Source organism: Centruroides sculpturatus, unplaced genomic scaffold, assembly GCF_000671375.1.
Source record: "Centruroides sculpturatus isolate CEXI.00-Female unplaced genomic scaffold, Cexi_2.0 scaffold506, whole genome shotgun sequence".
In the NCBI taxonomy this organism is placed as follows: domain Eukaryota; kingdom Metazoa; phylum Arthropoda; class Arachnida; order Scorpiones; family Buthidae; genus Centruroides; species Centruroides sculpturatus.
Genome location: NW_019384672.1, coordinates 209917 through 234638, shown reverse-complemented (window position 1 = coordinate 234638; position 24722 = coordinate 209917). Strand labels below are relative to the sequence as shown.

Sequence of the window (24722 nt, the reverse complement as noted above, 5' to 3'; positions counted from 1 at the left end):
GGAGTTATTAGCTTTAAAGTGAATGAAGAAAATCGTGCCTCCCAGCCACTACACACTAACAGCCCTATATACAGAAAAAAAATCCTTAAATTTTCATTGCATTTCCCGACGTTTCGACGTCCCCTGAGTCCAAAAATTTTAAAAATCTGGGGGGTCATTTTCTGAACGATTGCCATATTTTCCTCTGTTATATATAACAGCTGCGAGTGTAATATTATTTTTATGAACGTTTATTAAGAATAAATGCATTTAATCAGTTATTTTACTAACAGTTATTGGATTTTCTTGATCCTTTTCAGAGATTTCTCACCTTAATTTTTCAAGCAATAAAAGGATTTATGGTAACTTTTATCCATTTATTTCGCTGAATGAACAAATATAAAGTTAAGGGCTAATAAGTAAATCATAATGAATATCGACGTTTATTATATTTTCTCCATTAACGTTTTCATAACTTGTATCTTTAACTAGAAATCTAAAAAGAAATTTGCTTAATGTATCAATATTTTAATCATTTACGTCAATGTGAATAAATTAAATTTTCTATTCACGTCAGAAATAATTTATAGTTAATTTTCTGCAAGGAAATACTTACAAATTCTTAAGAAATATTGTTCTTATATACAATTCTTTAGCAGAAAAATCTACTGTAATAAAATATAAAAAAAACCTGTTTAAATTTCCTCACTGGAAACTCGAATCGATAATTTATATCAGACCTTGATTCTCTGGCAAAAATCTACAAAAATACTTTCCAAACTGTCTTAAAATTGTAAAATTCTTAAATAAATAANAGTAAATTTTCTGTAAGCATAAACAACTCCTACTGTGGATTTATTTAATTAGAGAAACCACAAGAGGCAATCACCCACTCATAAAACTATTTATGGATGATGAAATAATCATATATCTGAATAGAATGTTCATACTGATAGAGAGATATTTTTTTTTAGAAAAGTTTACACACGCTTTATACTTATACAATAGTTTAGTATTTAATTGTTATTTAATTCCGGCAAGTACTTTTAGTTTCAATTAAGCACTTAATTTATCATCATTTCTTTGCATTTTATGCAATGTAAAATACAAAACGTAGTAGTTTTTATGTAGACTGAACGTTATTTAATATTCTTATTATGTAAACATGCTGTAATTTAATTTAATTTTATAAAAATACATTAATTTTCTATAGTTATCATCCGGATAATCCATAAAAATTGCCTTATTTGTTCTCGTATTTACTACAATAAATTGCTTTAAAATGAATTGAGTTTAATAGATAATTAATTGATATAAACTATCAGAGTTTCTAATTTTAATATTGATTATAAAATTAAATTTATCGTTTCATTAGCTCGCATTACAAACTTCATATACCTTACCTACTAATAAATATCAATCCAGTTACAGATTTAGTTGATTTTCTTTAAAAATAACCCAATAGAATTGTATATTTTAATTAAAATCTTTTAATAGTATTAAATATTTATAATAATTTGCTAAATATCATAATTAAAACAATGATATTATTTCAGGAAAGTAACATTTTTTTGCATGAGATGCTTGCCTCTCCAACATGAATCCCCACGTGTTTCCTTAAAGTTCTAATTTATATGTGATAAATATAAATATATTAAATTAACTAATTATGAAAATAAATAAGTAAATCTTAATAAAATAGAAGATTTTCACTGTTAAAGTGATTAATGAATTTGCTCATACGAAGTCATTGGAGTAAGTGCTGCTGCGAATGATCAATTACTTCATAAGTAGAATTATCCATTCTGTTCTCCTTTGCTGATAAATAAATTAGATTTTTCATTAATTCTTCCCTCTAAACACTGTTTTCATGTGTAAAAACATGATTCTAAACATAATCATAGTAATTCAATACACAGAATTGCTTCATATATACATAGAAACAACTACACATTTATCATATTACCAGGATAACTTAAATGGCTCCATTTTTAATTGTAATTAAAATATAACTTAATTGTTTAATTTTTAATTAGAATATTTAATCATAAAGTAGTTTATATAACGTGCATCATTGTCATTCCAAGTTTTGTATAGCACAATACAGAAAGTAATTTCTTGAAAAAAAAAAAATTATAAATTTATTGTTTGTATTGAATTCATATAAAAAGTTTTATTTTATATTATTTTTAAATGGCAGGAAGTTGTTTATATTTATTTCTTGTCCAATTTCCATCCCTATTCAATGCCATCTGTAAATGACATTCCCATTTATTTCATCGTTATTTCACTTCAACAGTAAACAGATTGAAGTCAATAATCTGCTAAAAAGACGAAAAAAAAATTAGAAAATAATCTTATTTTTATAAACAAGATTGTAGACCGGAAGTAGACAATTTTTACCTAACTTAATTTTCATATTTTATAATTTTAAATAATTAAAAAATGTATTTAATTGCTGTAAATTATGCACAAAAAAATAAAGTTTGCTTAAAAGAAATTCTTGTAATAAATCTTTTTTTAAATTGAAATACCAAATAAAAACAGAGAGAATAATTAATGATTTCTACCTCATTTCAAGTGTTTAAATGAGTTTGTATAACTTTCTTTTATACAAATTTACGAAGAGATAAGTTTAAAATATTCAAATATTCATTTTCTCAACTGCAGAAGTTATTTATTTATTTATCTTTTAGGGTATTCTGAACATTGACTAAATACACTATACATTTCATAGATAATTAATTATATTTTTTATATTAATTATATTTTATGTTATTTTTTTAAATCATAATTAATGTGTTACGTATGAAGTGTAGTAAATTTTCTGTAAGCATAAACAACTCCTACTGTGGATTTATTTAATTAGAGAAACCACAAGAGGCAATCACCCACTCATAAAACTATTTATGGATGATGAAATAATCATATATCTGAATAGAATGTTCATACTGATAGAGAGATATTTTTTTTTAGAAAAGTTTACACACGCTTTATACTTATACAATAGTTTAGTATTTAATTGTTATTTAATTCCGGCAAGTACTTTTAGTTTCAATTAAGCACTTAATTTATCATCATTTCTTTGCATTTTATGCAATGTAAAATACAAAACGTAGTAGTTTTTATGTAGACTGAACGTTATTTAATATTCTTATTATGTAAACATGCTGTAATTTAATTTAATTTTATAAAAATACATTAATTTTCTATAGTTATCATCCGGATAATCCATAAAAATTGCCTTATTTGTTCTCGTATTTACTACAATAAATTGCTTTAAAATGAATTGAGTTTAATAGATAATTAATTGATATAAACTATCAGAGTTTCTAATTTTAATATTGATTATAAAATTAAATTTATCGTTTCATTAGCTCGCATTACAAACTTCATATACCTTACCTACTAATAAATATCAATCCAGTTACAGATTTAGTTGATTTTCTTTAAAAATAACCCAATAGAATTGTATATTTTAATTAAAATCTTTTAATAGTATTAAATATTTATAATAATTTGCTAAATATCATAATTAAAACAATGATATTATTTCAGGAAAGTAACATTTTTTTGCATGAGATGCTTGCCTCTCCAACATGAATCCCCACGTGTTTCCTTAAAGTTCTAATTTATATAAGTGATAAATATAAATATATTAAATTAACTAATTATGAAAATAAATAAGTAAATCTTAATAAAATAGAAGATTTTCACTGTTAAAGTGATTAATGAATTTGCTCATACGAAGTCATTGGAGTAAGTGCTGCTGCGAATGATCAATTACTTCATAAGTAGAATTATCCATTCTGTTCTCCTGTGCTGATAAATAAATTAGATTTTTCATTAATTCTTCCCTCCAAACACTGTTTTCATGTGTAAAAACATGATTCTAAACATAATCATAGTAATTCAATACACAGAATTGCTTCATATATACATAGAAACAACTACACATTTATCATATTACCAGGCTAACTTAAATGGCTCCATTTTTAATTATAATTAAAATATAACTTAATTGTTTAATTTTTAATTAGAATATTTAATCATAAAGTAGTTTATATAACGTGCATCATTATATCTAAATATAACTTTTTAAATTTTAATTAAAATTATTCCTTATATAAAAATTTAAAAACCTTACAAATGAAAAAAAATATATCTATGATAATGTTTACATTTTTATGATAATTTCATTAAATTTTAATTAATTTTTTTATTAATCGCATTTAATTTGTTTTTAAAAATTTATAAATTTTTATTTATAAATCTTATTAAAGTAAAAATAAAATGAGAAGCAAATTAATGAATTGTTTAAATTAATTTACAATCTGATTATTAATGGTTTGTGCATATTTAATCTGAATAAATATACATTAGTTTGTTAGAGAATAAGTTATTATCTGTTTATTCACCGTACTGTATATATATATATATAGTTTCTAAGACATTTTACATTTTTAAAAAATTAATGAGATATTTCGATTATGTTAAATTAAACTTAATGAAAAATTGCAATCAAATACGATTAAATTTTGTGTTAAATTTCATAATAAATATCAATTAAATTTCGTGAGATTTCATATAATTTTACAATTAACTTCGACCAAATTCTGTGGTAAATTTCAGTCAAATTGAATCAAATTTTCCAATAAATTTTAGTCAAATTCTCCAATACAATCAATTAGATTCGATCAAATTTCATGGAAAATTTCAATGAAATTCGATGAAAAATGTAATTTCTTTCACTTTAAATCGTATTTTATCTCGTATTGTTCAACATTATTAAATATTTTTTTTAGTTTTTATATATCTTTAATATTTCTTTTCATCATTTTAATATATTTTACTGTATATATTATTTTTATTTCAATATTTTAGTATAAATTCCTGGTTTTATTATATATTTATTTTCATTTCAATATAAAATTTATTGAGACAGAATGAAATATGAAGAAAGGAAAATGACTTATGTTGCAAAAAGGATCATTTTTACAAACCGTACAACAATAATAAAAGTTTCAGATGAAAACTTTTACATATAGATAGATGTGAAGTAATATATTTCATAAGTATTGTTTGAGTTTCAGTTCTAGTTTTAGTTCTAGGTAAAAAGTTTTAGTTTCAGTTCAAGTTTTGGGTTATGTTATAGTTTCAAGCAGTTTCAAATGTCAGTTTGAGTCAGTTTCAAGTTTTAGTCCCAGTTCCAGTTACAATTCTAGGTCTTTTAGTTTCAGTTCCAATTTTAGTTTTAATTCCAGTTCCAGTTCCAAATGTTTTAGTTCCAGTTCTGATTCTAGGTCTTTTAGTTTCAGTTCCAGTTCAAATTTTAAGCCTTTTAGTTCCAGTTCCAATTCTAAGTCTTTTAGTTTTAGTTCCAATTTTAGTTCTAATTCCAGTTCCAGTTCCAAATGTTTTAGTTCCAGTTTTGATTCTAGGTCTTTTAGTTTCAGTTTCAGTTCAAATTTTAAGTCTTTTAGTTCCAGTTCCAATTCTAAGTCTTTTAGTTCTAGTTCCAATTTTAGTTTTAATTCCAGTTCCAGTTTCAAATGTTTTAGTTCCAGTTCTGATTCTAGGTCTTTTTGTTCTAGTTCCCATTCTAGGTCTTTTAGTTCCAGTTCCCATTTTAGGTCTTTTAGTTTCAATTTCAATTCTAAGTCTTTTAGTTCCAGTTCCAGTTTCAATTCTAAATCATGTTTTAGATCAGTTCCAGTTTTAGATCAGTTCCAGTTTTAGTCAGTTATGTATTATTTCTTTCCGTCTCTTTAAATACAAACAGGTATATGTGTATTTAAAGAGACTATACATATACCTGTGTGTATGTAAAGAGGCACCTCTCCTTCTGATCTTAATTTTGATATCTCTGATGATAATGATGATAGTGATGAATTTTAACATCACTCGTCATTGCAATAAAATTAAGACATTTCATAATTTTCTGAATGTTGTCCAGAAAACGGAGGATGTATTGTACTGATGAATAGTATCTTCATGATGACATACTCTGCATAATAACTATGTAAACACTATTAACTTTATCAATGAAATGGAACGATGAAGTGTATAAAATATATTTTTAGTAACAAGAAAGGAAAGAGTAGTGATTCATGTCACAGGGAATTAATGTGCATCATGTAAGGCTTATATACACTTAAAGATTCAAAAGATTCTCAATTGGATCCTGTTAATAAATCTAATTTAAAATATAAGTTTACAAACTATGTGACAATGTGAGAGTGATAATGATCAGAGATTAAGATAAATTATATTTAAAAAAGAATAAATCACATTAAATGCCATTATTAGGAGAAATTCTAATTAAGTTTTCTATAATCACACGTTAAGAATAAATTTGGAGAATTAATTATACTTAAAAATAGTAATTACTACTCATACTGATTTTTCATCTGTTAATAAAAATGCGTAATACTTAATGAGATTTACGTCATTTTCTTTTTCTAAATTAATAAATTTATATTTAAATTGCATTTCAAACCATTTTTTAAATAAAATTAACATATTATAAATACATTTTTAAAATATTTATTGTAATTAAAATACAGTAATAATAATTAATTGTACATTAATGCGTGTGCTTCAAGTGAATTTGTGTTTCGTTTCACGCACGATATTTATTGATTAAATTATAATTTCTTTAAATAATGTTTAGAAAAATTAACAGATTTAAGTAAAAAATTAACTGGAAATTTAGTTAATTTTTTTTAAAATTATATTTATATAACTTAAACCAGAATTAATTAGTGTAGTATTGATCTAAATTAACTAAATGAAAATTATTTAAATTAATTTAGAAATTAACTAAATTTACTTTTGACTGAAAACATAGAAGAACTTTTCAGTCGAATTTAAACGTTAAAATCTACAGCTTCCATCAAACGTTCCATGAAGTTTTTAACGACTTCTTGGCACGAAAATTAAACCCTTCGATTTTCTGATTCATCTCGAAAGATAAAAAGATAATATTTTGTTAACCTTAACCCGAATCTGTAAATGAATTACTCGATTTACTAGAGAAAGAATCAAGAATGGAACTAATACTTTCATTTATTTATTCTTGATAAACCATTAAATGTAAAAGATCTTCTACCTCTTTCATTTATTCAAATGTCAACGACTTAGAAAAAAATACGTAATTAGTTTTTTATAAATTAACTATTTTCTTTGTGTTTTTTTTTCTTGTGAAGGAACTTCATTAAAATATTCAAAGATAAAGTTACATTTTGGCAATTTTAATGAAGTGTCTACGTTAAAGAGTATCGTATTCTAGACGTGTTAATTTCATTCTCGTGTAAGTTTTAACGTATTGCAAAACCTCGTTATAGCGCAACGTTTATGTAGCGACTTCTTATAAGGCCTTTATGTAGCTCAGCCCTTATAACTTGAGTGTATAACTCAATGTTAAATCTTTACTGTTCAAAGTTCTTCGGATTAACGCCAGTTTCGATGACGATTAGAGCATTATATCGAGGTTTGGCTGTAATTCAAAAATGACTGGAATTTCTATTTATAAAACGTATTTTTAGTACAGTTTTTTTCTTCCTTTTTTATAATTTTATCTAAAGAATTGGATGAATTTTAGATAGTTTTTGCTTATTTTCTATTGTTAAATGAAGCTAACATTTGTTGTAATGGATTATATCGTGATTTTAAATAATATTTTTTCTTCTCTAATGTACAAAACTGATTTTTTTATGTTTTTTTTTTTTTTAGCGATTATTTATTTTATTGTAGCAGATTTCAAGCAATTACAACAGCAAAATGACAGGAGAAACATTTAAATAAGTATATATATATTTTTATATTTTTATAAAAAGCTGTTTACTGTATAAACAGTTAGGAACATTTCTAGTTTTCTATTTAATGTGAATTTGAGCAAATACATGACGAATTTTACGGTACTGGATAGTTGAGGAATTGTTGAATTCTTATTTAAATCTTGTTTTCTTGGAAAGAATGACAATGCGTATGATTGTTATCTTTTTTTAGACTTTAGGCACTTTATAATAACATCATTTCAATTTTAGAGAAATAATACCAGTACTCTTTTGTCTTTTCTGTATTTTCTCGCTTTTGCTGCAACATTCACGCTCTGTTATGAAACTTTCTCTTCTGTTTACTTCATCTTTCTTCTCTCTACATCATTCATACTTTTTTTATTTGCAGCACACACACACACTCTCTCTTATGGATCTTACGCCCTTTTCTTCTAATTCTTTTTAATTCTCTACATTTTCTTTTTCTTCTGTACATGATTCTTAATATCTATTTTGCTTTCTGTGTTTTCCCTACACCTTTCTCTCTGTCTCTTCCGCATCTTTGTTCTGTTTTCTGCATCTCTTTTCCTCTCTTTTCTGCATCTTTATCCCTCACTTCTGCCCCTTACTCCATCCGCATTTTCCATCTGTTCAATGTCTTTTACGTCACATTTATTAATAACTACTGAAATTTATATNTATCTTCAATTTTAATTAAGTTTAAAATTTTATTTTTTTAATATCTATAATTTAACTATACATTATTAACTATGCAAATGTAAGAATTTAAGATATTCAGTTCATAAAATTAATATTTAAAAATAATTCAATGATAAAAGCCTATAAAATTGAATTTATTAAGAAATATATACCACAAATATAAACAAATTTATTAATATGGAGAACGCAGTAAAATAAATCTCATAAATATGAAAAGTAAATTTTATTCAAAGGACAAATCTAAGTGTTTTGAGTACTAAAACGAAATTACTTTATTAGATTCTTAGAACTCTTCCAAGAAAAGATGTCCTACAAGATGTGTAAGTAGATTTACGAATGATTACTGAAAATAATAAAATAATTTGAAAATTGAAATGTAATTAAATACTATCTTGAATTTATTAATTCATTTGAACCTGCAAAAGACGGCACTTTCGAACAACGGATATGTTTATGTTTCTGTCGATGGATAGCCGTTGTTTAAAGGTTTGACTGTTTATTGTTAATTTTCTTAAAATTGTTTTTTTTTTTTAATTTTATGAATGACCTCTCTTAAGTGGACACTTTCCATTACGGAAAATACACTACAGTTGATATATAGACGGCTTATAAAGGTCAGTAGACACTTATCAAGATGACATTCTTCTTTGGAATTTCTGGGGTTGCAGTAAAATCAATTCCAAAAACATAAAATTTAGTCCTTAAAATCGATTTGACTGTTCAATTTTATGGTGACAAATTTAAAATTTTCATTCAGAAACCTGCCAAACCGGAAAACGTATTCGGTACCGCGCCATTCCGCTTTACACAGGTTTTATCGTAGAAATCGGTGACATACAGCCCGAAATACTATAGTCTTTGCTGCTGTACGTTTGAACTTGGCTAAGAAGGACAGTCATGGTGCTGTACCCTACAAGTATGGTGGACACGGGATTGTATTTGGGTGAGCAATTCTCAAAAATTCTCTCATTAACCGGCCACTCCCATAGTGAGCCTGACCGAACCCATGGGTATGATTAAAAAGGCCCTCTTAGTGCCTAAATCAACGCAACAAATGGCACATCCGATTTAGTGACAATTCTACGGACAACGAAGCAGTGGCGTTACATTGAGGTTTGGCAGTAAAAGGTTAAATTTTGGCAACTTTGGTGTTCTTGGCTTAAACAAATCGCTTGCCATACCAAACATCATAGGTGAGGCGTAATGCCTCATTTATGACGTTATAGCTTATGCCCTCGCGCCTTTAATATTAATAAAAAATATATATATTGCATTAGCTTCTTAGTTACGAACTGCCCAAAAGTCAGGCAACTTACATACGTAAGAGAGAAAGTCAGCTGTTTGTATGTTGTTCAAAGTGCAGCGTGCTAATTTGTTTACTGAATAAGAAATGTTTAGTGTTACTAAATTGTTCAACATGGCATTCTTGAACACTAAGACTCCGGTTGATTGAAACCCTGGTCGATCGAATTCTGGTTAATCAAATTCTATTACACGTTCGTATGTACGTAACCAATGTTTTTATTGATTATTATGGCAAAGTTTCGTTACATCTTTTGAATTTTTATAAAGCAAAGTGCCTAAACTGTGCCAAGGATAAAGTTTTTAACTGTTTTCTTTGTTCTTTCACAATGTATCGATTTCTCCTTAAAAGTTATAAAAGTAACAATTTTGTTTGGAATTAAGTTAATTTTCATGTTTACTTAAGTAATTTCCATGTTTACTTTCATTAAAAAAACGTATATACCTTGTACATACAACTAAACCTCCAATAACGGCCACGTCTGAACAATAGCCATAAACGGAGAACACTAAAATGTCCGTTGTTGAGAGTGGCAACTGTTTGAAGGTTATTTATTAAGCAATTTTTAACTTCTCTGAAAATTTGGCCGCCGTTTACAGATGGACTTTCTTGGGAGGTGGCCGTTATCGCAGGTTCGACAGTTTCAATTGTTTCACTACTCTGTAACAGATTTTTTTTATGGCTTTTTCTAATTCAAGATATTTTCTGGATAAAAAATTAATATAATTAAATTAGAAAATATATTTTTATCTATATTTTTTGATAAATTTATTAGATTTTTCATCAGATTTTTATATTCAATTGAAATTTTGATTGCGTACACATGATAAAGTTGCAATATCGACTAGAATTTTCTATTTATAGCTGTAAACTTTTCAAGGTCTCTTCGATAATTTTCTATTTAGAGTTATTTATATTGTTTCCACGCTTCTCCCTATCACTTTTCAATATTATATAATTGATTATTTAACAATTTAAATATATTTTCCCATTATTCTTGTATAACGTTGTATACAGAAAGCGAGTATACAAATTTTAAAATTCAAATATACAGTAAAACCTGTACAAATAGGAACCTGAATAAAACGGAAACCTGCCAAATAGGAAAAGATACTCGGTTCCGCTTTACACAGGTTTTACTGTACTCTATCAAACCTCCGAATAACGGTCTTTCGATGGGAACATAAAAAAAAAAAAACTTGTTGGTGGCCGTTGTTAACAGGTTATTTTGTATGTACTTTGTTCGAAATTTGTCTGTTTTTAGAGGATAGACTCGTTGAATTGATATTAACACATTCATCATAAGCGAAACAAACTACAGCTTTGTATTATGAGTCTGCAGGTTAAGGCCTCATATTTTTATCAATATTTGGTAGAGGAATAGAGCTTGTTGCATGTTATAACTTAAAGGCATACAAGTATAAGTCCATCTCTGTATATTGGTATTTTTTTTTGTATTATAGAAGACAAGTTCCCCAGATTTTCTTCTGTTCTGTGACACAGATTTAATCAATAATCACTTAATCTTAAATCGATGGCACATTCAGCTACTTACTTTCTTTAATTCTTTCCTTTGAAATGATATATATAATTCCATTAACAGTCATGATTCAGAAGATCCTCTGAATTCTCCATTAAGATGGACGGTGTCATTCTCTTTCCTCCATTTTAATCGAATTTATTAACCATTTCTATACAAAGGATTAAAAAAAAATAAAGTACATAAGTGGAAATTTAGTACGGTTATTGATCGATACTGCACTGTACAATATTAGAAAGACTCTAAGTAAATGACGTTTGGAAATTGCTCTAAATAACTCCACCGATAGGCACCATTTAAGACCCTGCAGGAAATAAAGACTACCATAAAATCTGGACATCTCACTCCTCACCAATTTGAAATAATTGCAGACCTATAAATTCCCACTGTCATTCGTCTGCTTGTCTGTCCTTAATTGATCTCGAAAACCTTGTTAGACAGATAAAAATCGAGACTAGATATAGAAACATTAGGGGCAGTAGGCCCCGATTAACTATATAAAATCTTCAGCTGTAGATAGAAAAGTACGTTAATTTAATTCAAAAATTTCCCCTTAATGCAATTGCCATCTCACCACCCTTATTATCTCATAAACCCTTTGATCGATCTGCACCAAATTTTTTATAGTTAATCTCTAGGAACCTGCGGATAATATAAGTTGTGTGTTAAATTAATAACTTTATAAACTTATAACATATTTTATAAGATTGTAAAGTTATTATACTTGGAGTTATCTCACTTAATAAGCTTTCAAGTTTAATATATCTCGCTCTTATATATATATATAAAAATATTTATTAAATTCCGTTCGAAATTAACTTTTACGAGACATTAAAAGTAAAAAAGAAATTGTTATTTTCTTGAAAAGAAATTCTAGAAAAGAACTGATCGATATTTTAAATCCAATGGGATATACAGTAATATATTGGATGAATCCTAACTTATGATATAAAAACTAAAAGTACATTCACTGATGTAGTTAAACATATCGATTCTGCCATATTTCTTTTTGGTGTCAGCATTCATCATTGTCCATATTTTAATATATTTTATGGAATTTTTCATGTTCTCTTCCATTATTTTATAGGGAAATTTCTCTTTTCATTATAATTTTAGTTCAATTATAACAATAAAGTCGAACCTGTTAATAACGAGAACATAAAAGGTAGCTATTGTCCGGAGATGTCCGTAGTTAGGAGGTTATTTTAAACAGAAACGATTAAATATCGTACTCTTTTCTATTTCTATACAATATTATACAATCTAAAGTATATAATTAAAGTGTATACAGTACTTTATTTATGGCATAAATTAGGTTCGATTTATGACGGCTCGTTTAACAACCGTACCCTTTAAATCTAGGTTTATTGTATATAAATTTATATTATATATTTATATCCCTAAGTTTTAGTTCAAGTGTATAAATACGAATTATAATTCCTAATCTCATTTACAACTAAATTAACAGGTGTATATGTAGTATCATTGTTTTATTCTAAAGTAAAGAACTGTTTATGTAGTTATTTTATAAAATATATAATGTTATAAGTAATATATGTCGAGTCACGTCTCAGAATTGATCCTGCCAATCACAGTTACCAAATAATACTTTCAGTAAGTTCTATAAAGGAAAATTCGCCGCAACACAGGGGGGGAAGAAAAACCTCCGTTTTCTATTTCTAGAGGAAAATTTGTGATAAACTGCGTGACATTGAACCGACTTTCAGACTTAAGAAAGATGTAAACATAAANTATAAAATAGTGCTTAATAGTTAAGAGTATAATTAAAAAAAACTTTTATTATAAATTAAATCATTTTTAAAACAAATAATAAGATTGTATGTTTCTCTAATAAAAATAATCTATTATAAATAATGATAAAGAATATAAATATGTTAATATTTATGACTGAAAAAATAACTTTAATTATTTTTATTTTGAACTGCTTTAAATTACTAAAATAATTTAACTGGCAAATTTTAATTAATATTTTAGTATTTAAGAAATTTATTTTACAATAGTATTGTATTCATCTATCTTGTTATTCTTTTATGTTTATGTAACTGTCCAGGCATAAACTAAAGAAATAATTATTCATTACCGAAATAGAAAATTCCTCTTAGAATATCGATTCGTTTTTTGTGAAGAAACAGTAATTTTTTTTAAATAAACGTTTACTGTTTATAGATAGAAGTTGCAGTTTATTTTCATATGGGCACTCTTTTGAATGCACTTTTCGCAACATTAAGCACTCAGAAGGGCTGTTTATTAAGAGTCGAGGATTTAGCCATGCCCAAAATAGGTGGTAAAGAATATAGATAATTTTCTGAGAAATTCTTGAAGGTTTTTCAATTGCCCAAATTGCTACGTTCCGGAGGATCCTGGATCGAACCCAGGATTCTCCAGAACGTAGAGGGATGGCTTAATCTAGCAGGCATGAAAGTTTTCATGTTAGTAGTAAGAATAAGTTGGCCTAGTGGTTAAGACAATAAGATTGCTGACGCTGTAAGACATCAACGCTACCTTTCTGTGAGGATTTGTTTTGTTATAACATAAGGCATTGCAACACAGGAGCTGTATGCCAAAGGAAAAAAATTTTTATTTAGGTGATTAAAGTCAGGAAAACTTTACATAGCCAGCATATTAGTCAGGTACGAACCCACCACCAATACCAGTGTTCAGATATTTCTATTAACTGAGTAGCTACGTTTCATCAGATACCAGGGTAATGATGCATCATCAAAGGAAATTATATGTGTTCAAAAGGTTAAGTCTTTTTAAATTGAATTAATAGTGTGTTAAAGTATTAACTCATCAAAATAATATGATAAAGACCTCATAAACGAAGATATGTATGCGTATAGGGCACTACTCTGAACCTTAACAGCCCTGCATTAATTCCCTTTTAATTTATGAAAATTTAAGTGTAATGTTTTCTACATAATATTAATTTTATTACAAATTCTACAGAAAATTCTTGAATATAAAAAAAAATACAGGAAAATCATTTATTCCTGCAGCACATAAATTTGTTTACATTGCATTTATTATATTGCGAATATGGAGAATACAACACCTTTCTCTATCACTCGAGGGTTTCTTTATTAGTTATAATAAATACAACTTATTACTTCCGTCTTTTTTATGTTCTTCCCGGTTAGGCTTCAATAATAATTATTGTAAATAAATAATAAAACTATTGTAATCACTGTTATTACAATGGGTGAAACCACTGAAGTCCAAAAACTAGTGACACACTTGATTACTGTTTTGCACCCCACTAACGTAGTGTTTTTGGGATTTGCACCTATGATATCTATTAGGTGTTAACAAGGGGCGAACCCACGATCAACTAATCCACTCGACCATTGCTAAGCTTACAGAAAAACAGGATTTTTGCCTGAAAGAACAGAGAAAAATCTAAGAACCGAATGTAATTACAGATTTCCTTTGATCATGGATTTTTCTTCGGCATCTCAATTAAGTAGTTAAAGATTTTAATTGGGTATTAATGTTTCACTCTTGCATTGAAAGTGTTTACTGGAATCATTCAACCATATTTATTTAGTTATCCTGTCAAAGAAAGATTTTTCGAACGATCCCAACAAACTTTTCTAAGTTTGAAAGCTGTCTACAGATTCTTCTAACAGCAAATGAGCTGTAAGATCTTACAATGCTTAGTGTTAAACTGTACGTTTTATGCCTAGGTTTTATTGTAGTTGAGGTTGTACACGTGGATCGGGGTGCGGCTATCTCAGCTGTGACCTTTGACACTTAACATTCCTATCATTTTTGGAAGGGTGATTTAGAGATGGTGTGCCGTCTTTGTATTAAATTCACTTTGTTTCGGACAACCCTCGTTTTCTGATTTATTTAAGTTGTAAATAAATAACAATTTAACCTGAAGTACTTACAGATCTTCGAAGAAAGTTATAAAGTTTCTTGAAGAAGTTAAATATTTTTAAAGTGATGCCACTATAAACATCAATTTTGAACGAAAATGTTGGCTATTGGATCGAATTCAGTAGTATTTCTTATAAGGAACTCGGAGAAAAAGTTTTATTACCAATCAATCACATTCCACTGCAGGGATTTTAGTGAAAAAGTTCGGTTTGGATCACGTGTAGGAACATATTATACTCATATAACATTCTACTTAAAACTTTAATAAAACTGTAACCTGTGTAAACGGGACACATTCTTAGAAAAGCAACTGTACTACAGAGTATAGTCGAACCTCCAATAACGACCACCTCGTCCAGTTTTTCCGAACAGAAATAACCTTCAAACAACGGACACCTGTAAACAGCGGAAATCTTTTAGAACATTCTTCAGAAGTTTGACTGTATATAAGTTATTAACGTTTAATAATTCACTACAGTCGACCCCCCGTAAGATCGTTGATTTTTCCGTTTTATCTGAATTACATGTTGTACGAGTCACTTAGATTTTACAAATATGTGAGCCGTTCACAGCCCGGAACACGTATTTGTAAAATCTAAGTGACTCGTACAACATGTAATTCAGATAAAACGGAAAAATCAACGATCTTATAGGGGGGGTCGACTGTACTTTAATAAAGGGTGTCTCAAAAATCAGTTAAATAATCTGTCTGAAACAGCTAAGTTTGCTCGCTTCTATCATGGTTAATCGACTTCTGGGTTAATGTAATTAAATATATTTTATAATATGTGAATAAATTATAATCGAGAAGGTAATGTTAAGCTTATAGATCCGAGTGTTATCATGATGAAATCATTTTTGCAGGAGTTTCCTCTTACTGTAATTAAACTATAAAAATAGTTACACGGAAAATTTATCTCTTTAAAGCTTCCAAATCTCTTTTACTTTATTCTTATCATCACATTTATTATTTGGGATTTATTTTCACGATTTTATACAGAGTTTAAGCTTCAGACTTAGAAGATATAATTATATTTTCTTCTTATTCTGTGACTCAAGAAGTATGGATGCAATAATAAAAAATAAATACATTTAATTAAATGTAAGAACCGACGTTAAAATATTGTTTTTTTTTATGTGAAAGTAATAATAATATATCATAGCGTTATATTTATGTTTGTAGTACACAGTCGACCCCCCCCAATAACACTGTTGATAATTCCGTTTTATATGAATTCCATGTTGTACGAGTCACTTAGATTTTACAAATACGTGTGCCGGGCTGTGAACGGCTCACATATTTGTAAAATCTAAGTGACTCGTATAACATGGAATTCATATAAAATGGCATTATCAACAGTGTTATAGGGGGTCGATTGTAAATGTTTTTCTTCCCTCGAGGAAATAAACTGTTTTTGGTAAAGAAACTGTAATCAGCTTTATCTAAAACTATGAATTTCTTTTCAATAGGTACATATTGTGAAGCTGCTTGGGATAAGTTATACTGTTGGCCCCCTGTTCCAGCGGGAGAAGTTGTAACAAGATCATGCAGAAGCATATTTACAATACCAGAAAATATCTGGATAGAGAATAAAGGTGTGTAAATACATTTTTCAAGTTGAAATGAAAGTAAGGAGATTAGTGAAAGTATTGTTTTCTTTATACTTTCAGATCCAGTTGCTTATAGAATATGCAACTATACAGGTCAGTGGCATTGGGGAAACTGGACAAATTACAGCGAGTGTTTAACTTTGTTTACAAACGTAAGTCATATTTATGAAGATTTATTGAATCAGTTAATTATTTAATTTAAATATCTGGTTAATATCACTTATTTATTCTGAAAAATACTACTGTAAATTATAATTATCATTAATCAACCGAACATAATAGAGGATTAAGGAAGAAATAAATGCATACAATAATTTAAAATAGCCTTAAAGTAATCATAATAAAATATTTTTGTATTACGACTATAAATTATATGAAATTTTGGGTATTTTATCATACTATTGTCATAATTATCACTAAGTATGAAGGGGAAGAAAGTAAGAGGATGAGTGAAGTGTATAGGTTTACGATTGCCTATATTTTCCGCAGGATCTTAGTAAATAACTGTGAAAAATTTTATGAAGATCGGTAAAAGGATTTAGGAGTTAACACGGGTGATAAAATTAGGGGGAGGGTGGTATGGTAGCGTATATTTTCTGCAAAGTCCTCGGGAGTAACCATAAAAAGCGTGGTGCAGATCGGATAAAAGGTTTAGAAGTGTATAGAGAACAGACAGACGGCAACAGAAATTCTATTTTATAAACATAGATAGCATTTTTAAGTATACAGACGACTCCCCTATAACACTGTTGATAATTCCGTTTTATATGAATTCCATGTTGTACTTGTCACTTAAATTTTACAAATACGTCTGCCGGGCTCTGAACGGCTCACGTATTTGTAAAATCTAAGTGACTCGTACAACATGGAATTCATATAAAACGGAATTATCAACAGTGTTATAGGGGGTCGACTGTAAATTACAGTCGACCCCCTAATATTTAAATTAATAAAATAATTCATTAAATTTATAAATGTAATAAGATTATTATATTACTATTAAATAATGTTAATTTTTGAACGTTACATTCTCTAAAAATTGTATTTTCACAAGAAATACTACTAATTTTTCAATTATTTTATTATAATTTGAGTAATAAAAATCGTCATTAAATCAAAGTAGCTTCTTAATTCTTCATCCAGCTATTTACCTTCCCTCTCTCTTTCCGCTCTAATTTCTTCCTATGGTCAACTTACACAAGTAGTGTTTCCACTTCTGTATAAATAAACCAGCAATTGTTTATTTAAATTAATGGCCGAGTGAATGAAAACCACTGAAGTAGTCGGTTACGTATAGTTTTTCGTGTTTTCTTTACGTTATTAAAACACTTAAATAGGACCAGTTCCCATAAAAAATCCTCCCCCGTTAAGTTTCTTATACAAACAAACAAACAATTTATTTAAATAATATAAAATAGAAATGTTTTATACAATTTCATAAAGTATAGCACTTCAATTCTTGGAGAATAAACCACGTTTTTTCAATGTTACAAATTTATTAATTTAAAAATGTATTAAATATAACTTTTTCACAGAATAAATTTCATAAAATAAGAATTTATATTACTTTTACTGCTTCAATTTTTCCTATTTTCTAAATACAATAAATTAAAATGTTTTTAGAAAAATTATTTTTTTAAATTCTTAAGATTTATCCGTATGAATTTCTTTTTATATTAATTTTTTTTTTAAATTTAGTACCAATTTATAGAGAAAAATATATATCTTTTCTTGGAAGAGAGAAGAATTTTCCTTTCTGTTGCTTACACAATAAAATCTTCTCTATACTTAGGAATAACATTGATTTTCTATTTCATGATGATGGAATTTTTTTGTATTCCCTTTATGATGCTATTCATCCCATTCAGGATATAAGTATTATATTTTATATACGTAAAGTTTAATATAAATTAACTTTTTGGCAATATTCTCTCTCATCGATTTTTAATTGAAATAAATTTCCCTTCGATTGTAATTATCATAATATGTAGTTTTGTTTTAATGATAGAAGTCAGAATTATAGAATTTAACGTCTGTAATTGTAAGATAATAAACATTTTATAGGTTAATTTTAAAACAGTTCTAATGAATATATTGTAATATGTTCTTGTATTAATACTACAAAGACATAATACAATATAAGGAAGAAGGAGTGTATTTTATATAATATATATTTGTTATTTAATTAATTATATATGTTAATTTTTATTATTATAAATTTATATTACTATCACTAATGTATCACTGTTATCGTCATTGCTATTGTATCATTCTCATCACATCAACACTACTAACACCAACATCCTTATTACCATCATCACTACTACTACCACTAGCCACACTAGCACTACCATCATTAACACTAGAACAACACTAGCATCACCAACGTTGTTACCACCACCATCACTACTACTACCACTAACTACACTAGCACTACCATCATTAACACTAGAACAACACTAGCATCACCAACGTTGTTACCACCACTATCACTACTACTACCACTAGCTACACTAGCACTACCATCATTACCACTAGAACAACACTAGCACCAAAACACCGTAATTACCAACACTATCACTAGCTTCACCAAAATCTCTATCAGCTTCATGTAAATTAGATAAACTCATTTTAACTCTATTAACATTGTCTTTTTCTTTTGTAAATTTGCTGATATTTTTCTAACTCTTTCTACTTTGTATTTAATGAAATATTACTAAAGAATTGTAATATTTACCTCGTCTAGAAGTCATAAATCTACACACGAACTTATATCGATAACATTTATTTACGTTTACAGTTAACGTGTTTATTTGTAAGTTAAACCTTTAACCATGACAAATATTTACAAAGTATTTTCCTTAAATTAAATTTCTTCGAAGATTAGATGAATAAATATTTCTTTGTGTACTCTTTAATTAAATAATAATAAAGACAGTTTATAATATTTTATTGTACTTAAACTTCGTAGATAATTAAATAAATTTAATTTGACAAGCCATAGTCTGTTTTAAACAGTGAAAAGCTATAGTTTTATACGGTGACAAGACATTAACTGTATCACAGTGTGACAAGTCATTGTCCGTTTTACACAGTGACAAGCCATAGCTTCATGTAATATAGATATGTTACAGGTTTATCCAATTGCTCATTATAATCAAAAAACGATACGTGTCATTGTTAGTTAATAAAGCAATGTTCCATCTGATAAAAGGTTAAGAAGCACTACATAAATTGCTTTATAGACGTACTTCGTATTGAATATAACTTACCGAGTCTATTGTAAACGAACAATACATTTAACTTTAACAATTAAATATTTTATCGTGTAAGAAAGACAAATAAAGTTTCTATAAAATGTTTTTAAAGCCACACGGAAGTTAAATAAAATGGGTGTTTTTCAACGAAATCGTTTATAAGTAATTAATTTATTTATTTTTAGAAGATACACAATAACAATTTACTTCAATAAACAATAATTAATTAATAAAATAAACAATATTAATCGAAATTAAAAATAATTTAAACTAATTAAAGTCGCGAAAAATAATAAAATATTTCAATAATAATAATAATCGTGAAACTTTTGAACCTTCAATAACGGCCACCTCTAAACAGCGACCAGTTTTTCAGGAGCTTTCTAAACAATAATGTGTAGAAAATAACCTCCAAACAACGGCATTTCTAAACGGCAGCCATCTTTTTTTTACCATCTCATCAGTGTCCGTTTTTCAAAGGTTTGGCCGTATATCCAGGTATAAAGAAAGCAATAATGTAAAACAAAGTTAAGTAAATAATTATTCTTTTAGAAAAATTAATGTTTTTTTATGGTAAAAAATCGATGGTATATTATTCTCATATGGTCATAATGCCGAGCAGATATTTTTAGTTATTTTTTAATTTAAAAAAAGTGGTATAACTTTCGGTCTAGAACGGAAGTTCGTGATTAATATCGAGACCAGATATAGAAATCTTCATTATTATAAATAAAAATCGAGACCAGATATGGAAGTCTTCACTATCATGGATAAAAATCGAGATCAGATATGGAAATCTTCACTACCATGGATAAAAATCGAGACCAGATATGGAAATCTTCATTATCGTGGATAAAAATCGAGACCAGATATGGAAATCTTCATTATCATGGATAAAAATCGGGACCAGATACGAAATTCTCGATGACCATCGATGAAAATCGAGACCAGATAGGCACGCTCGAAATTTCTCTAGGTCTGCAATTTGAAAATATCATCCAAATGAAAAAAAAAATTATCAAATTTCTGTGAAAAAAAAGTTTAACTTCTGTTAAGTAAAAGAAAAAGAAATTCTTGTTGAAAATTATATGAAATTGTCAGATAGAAACGTTAGTAATTATTAGAAAACTGATATTAATCAGTAAAATTCCTACTTATTAACATTATCTCCAATAATGTAAACTCATTAATGGTGCAAACATAATTTAATTCTCTTAATAAAACTTGTTACCGATTACATCAAGGATAATTCCACTTTTAAAAATGTGAAATGTTTCCTTAAAAGCAAAATCTAATAATAAGCTAATTACTTATTTAAATTGGAAATTTTATCATTTTCTCTTGGAAAATGATGAGAGAAAAACTGTCATTTATCTTATATTATCATTATAATTTTACAATTAAGTTGTTTGTATTTTTATTTTTATTTTTACGTTTAAAGATAAAGCATCAATCGATTTAATCAAAGTAATTCCATTATATTTTTGTGTTAGAAATAATAGAAAAATTTACTTTTTATTTATAGAAAGTTTTTCACATTTTTACTTATTTATTTTATTTTATAATTTATATCACTTTTTGTTTATTTATTTATTTATCTCCTTTTAAATCATGTAAATTTGATCTATTCTCTTCGCTTAAAGCAGTTACATTTTTACCACTTTTAATGTATTATTTTTATATTTATCTTTATTAAATTTTCTATTTGGCTGCAATTTACATATTGCATTATTATAGATTCTCATTATCGACTGTCTGTCCGTCCGTTCATCCTTAATCTCCAGAATGGAGTTAGATACAGGAAAATCGAGACCAGATATGGAAAATTTAAAAGCCGGAGGACACGGTTAAGTATGCACGCGCTTCCTGTCTAGAACGGAAGTCACGTGATGTTTTAAATTAAAAAGTGAATAGAATTGCTTCCTGGTTACTGTAAAGACGTGAAATAAGTAAAGAAAAACTTTTAATTTTTTTTTTTTTGAAATCTTTGTGTTCTTCTATCGATTTATAAAGGACGAGTGAAAAAAAAACATTTATTTTTTTCACATTTCTGACACTTTCAACAATTGCCAAGAGCCGAAATTCGAATTTTATTACTTTTCTCTTATTGATTTATCGAGAATAAAATGGATGCTGAAACACAATTCACATTATAATACATATAACTAATAATGTATTATTTTATTAATAACCTATAAAATTTACCAGTCATGAATTTTACTTATAGATCTTTACGCTTAAGGTCTATAAATTGTATATTATAAATTATATTATATATTATACGGTAGATCATAGTTAAAGAGCTCTCTGTAGAAAAATTATTGGTCAGATCCTAACCAAATTCGTTATATGCACTGCCCTGATTATGCTGTTTCGATTTTCGAAGGAAAATTTACTTCACAGTTCAGCCACTAGGGAAAGTTTGGCGTGACTGTACTCGTTAATGTGCACGTTTTCTTACTTATGTATAAAAGGAGTTGAAAATGCTTTCAGTCTGCTCATGCATTTCTTATTCTATTCTTTCCAGTACTTAAGAAATTTTGTAATATGAACATTAAGTAGACATTAGCGCCAAATTTTCCCTAGCGGCTGAATTCTGAAGTAAACTTTGTTTTCCAAAAATTTTACAGAATTGTTTATCTTTCTAAATCATAAAAAATAGTATAAAATATAATTATTATTTGCTGTCATTTTATTTAAATGCTCATTTATAATGTAACAATACAAAAAAAAATGTAAATTTAATTTATATTTTCTTGTTTATATTGGAAAAAAAAAATTATCAAATTTCTGTGAAAAAAAAGTTTAACTTCTGTTAAGTAAAAGAAAAAGAAATTCTTGTTGAAAATTATATGAAATTGTCAGATAGAAACGTTAGTAATTATTAGAAAACTGATATTAATCAGTAAAATTCCTACTTATTAACATTATCTCCAATAATGTAAACTCATTAATGGTGCAAACATAATTTAATTCTCTTAATAAAACTTGTTACCGATTACATCAAGGATAATTCCACTTTTAAAAATGTGAAATGTTTCCTTAAAAGCAAAATCTAATAATAAGCTAATTACTTATTTAAATTGGAAATTTTATCATTTTCTCTTGGAAAATGATGAGAGAAAAACTGTCATTTATCTTATATTATCATTATAATTTTACAATTAAGTTGTTTGTATTTTTATTTTTATTTTTACGTTTAAAGATAAAGCATCAATCGATTTAATCAAAGTAATTCCATTATATTTTTGTGTTAGAAATAATAGAAAAATTTACTTTTTATTTATAGAAAGTTTTTCACATTTTTACTTATTTATTTTATTTTATAATTTATATCACTTTTTGTTTATTTATTTATTTATCTCCTTTTAAATAATGTANGGAAAAAAAAAATTATATTTTAAATAAAACTGATTTAATTTCTTTTAAGTTTTTATACGTATAATTTAATATTATAAATTTTATAATAAAATTATTAGAAATGTCAAAATATAACGGAATTAAAATTCATGTGATGTGTTTATTTGACATAGAAAATTTTTGATTTATTTAATTGTTACTTAAAAATTCTTTAGATAATCAAATGAAAAATGATAACAAATAGAAATTTGATTAAATTTTCATTATTTCTCTTCTAATTTTTATCAATGTCATGTGAAATTTAAGCATTAATTGTTGAAGTTTCTTAACAACGTTGTATTGTTAGAATAATGAAATAATTGATTAAGTTCCTTAATTTATTAAATAGGTAGAAACATATTTATGAGCTAGTCTTAAAGGGCAATTTGGCCCGATACCAGGCGCATAAAGGTCCTAAAATTTTGTTTTCTAAGTCAAGAGTGGGTCGAAAAATCTATTTTTATATATATTATTTATTTTACAAAAGAGGGGGTAAGGCTACTAGTTATTACTAGTCTCAATGATTCTTTGTACTCCTTTTTACGATAAAAATAAATAGAAGTGTACCATTTTTACTGCATTCTTGTAGAGACATCAATAAGAAATTCTCCATTTAATTCTGAAAATAATAATAAATATGTGTTGAAGTTTTATCTGCAAGTAATCGACGTTTAAAAGTCTAATTTCATTATTAAATTAATCGGGGAATGCCAATTTGAAGGAGGATATTATATAGAAAGGGCCTCCTATTTTAGGTGTTAAAAAAGTGGAAAATTGGGACAATTTCACGTGGCCAGCACGTTGTCGCGGTTTCGCGCATCATCAATAGGCTGGTCGCTTGGAATATTCAGAGTTTTTCCGAGTAAATAGGAAGAGTTTTACATAGAAACTTCTAGGGTGAGGCACTCTCTCTCCCTTTGCAGTTAGCTCATGTGTTGTGTTGCTTTATCGCATCAATCTCACAATCCAATATGTTTGTCTCAAATTCACTAGTTGAAGGTGTCGTGCAGTAAGAACTGGGTCAGCAAACGATCTCACTACACGAGCTCTCTCCACGTGTCGGTATACGAATAATACGAGACTCATCACCCTTAAGTGAATTACGACGAAACGACTGACATAACTATCAATTTAACAATATAATTTTTATAAAACTTAATAGAGAAAAGCAATAATGCTTACAATTTTCTTTATTAGAAGACCTCTCGTCGCTTCTATTTTCTAATTTTAAT

General features: G+C 27.3%; 1 protein-coding gene across 2 annotated transcripts in view; it reads left to right on the top strand.

Moving 5' to 3' along the window:
* Positions 1-24722, top strand: part of LOC111626758 (corticotropin-releasing factor receptor 2-like) — a 43379-nt gene that overhangs the window by 11496 nt on the left and 7161 nt on the right. Inside the window, exons 1-3 of one of the 2 annotated variants that reach the window (XM_023370247.1) lie at positions 9359-9420; positions 16694-16819; positions 16895-16986. In XM_023370247.1, the coding sequence (XP_023226015.1) occupies positions 9375-9420; positions 16694-16819; positions 16895-16986 (264 nt within the window). In that variant the 5' untranslated portion in view covers positions 9359-9374. Of the gene's footprint in view, positions 1-9358; positions 9421-16687; positions 16820-16894; positions 16987-24722 lie in introns of those variants that run through there. The other variant, XM_023370246.1, reaches the window with a different exon arrangement.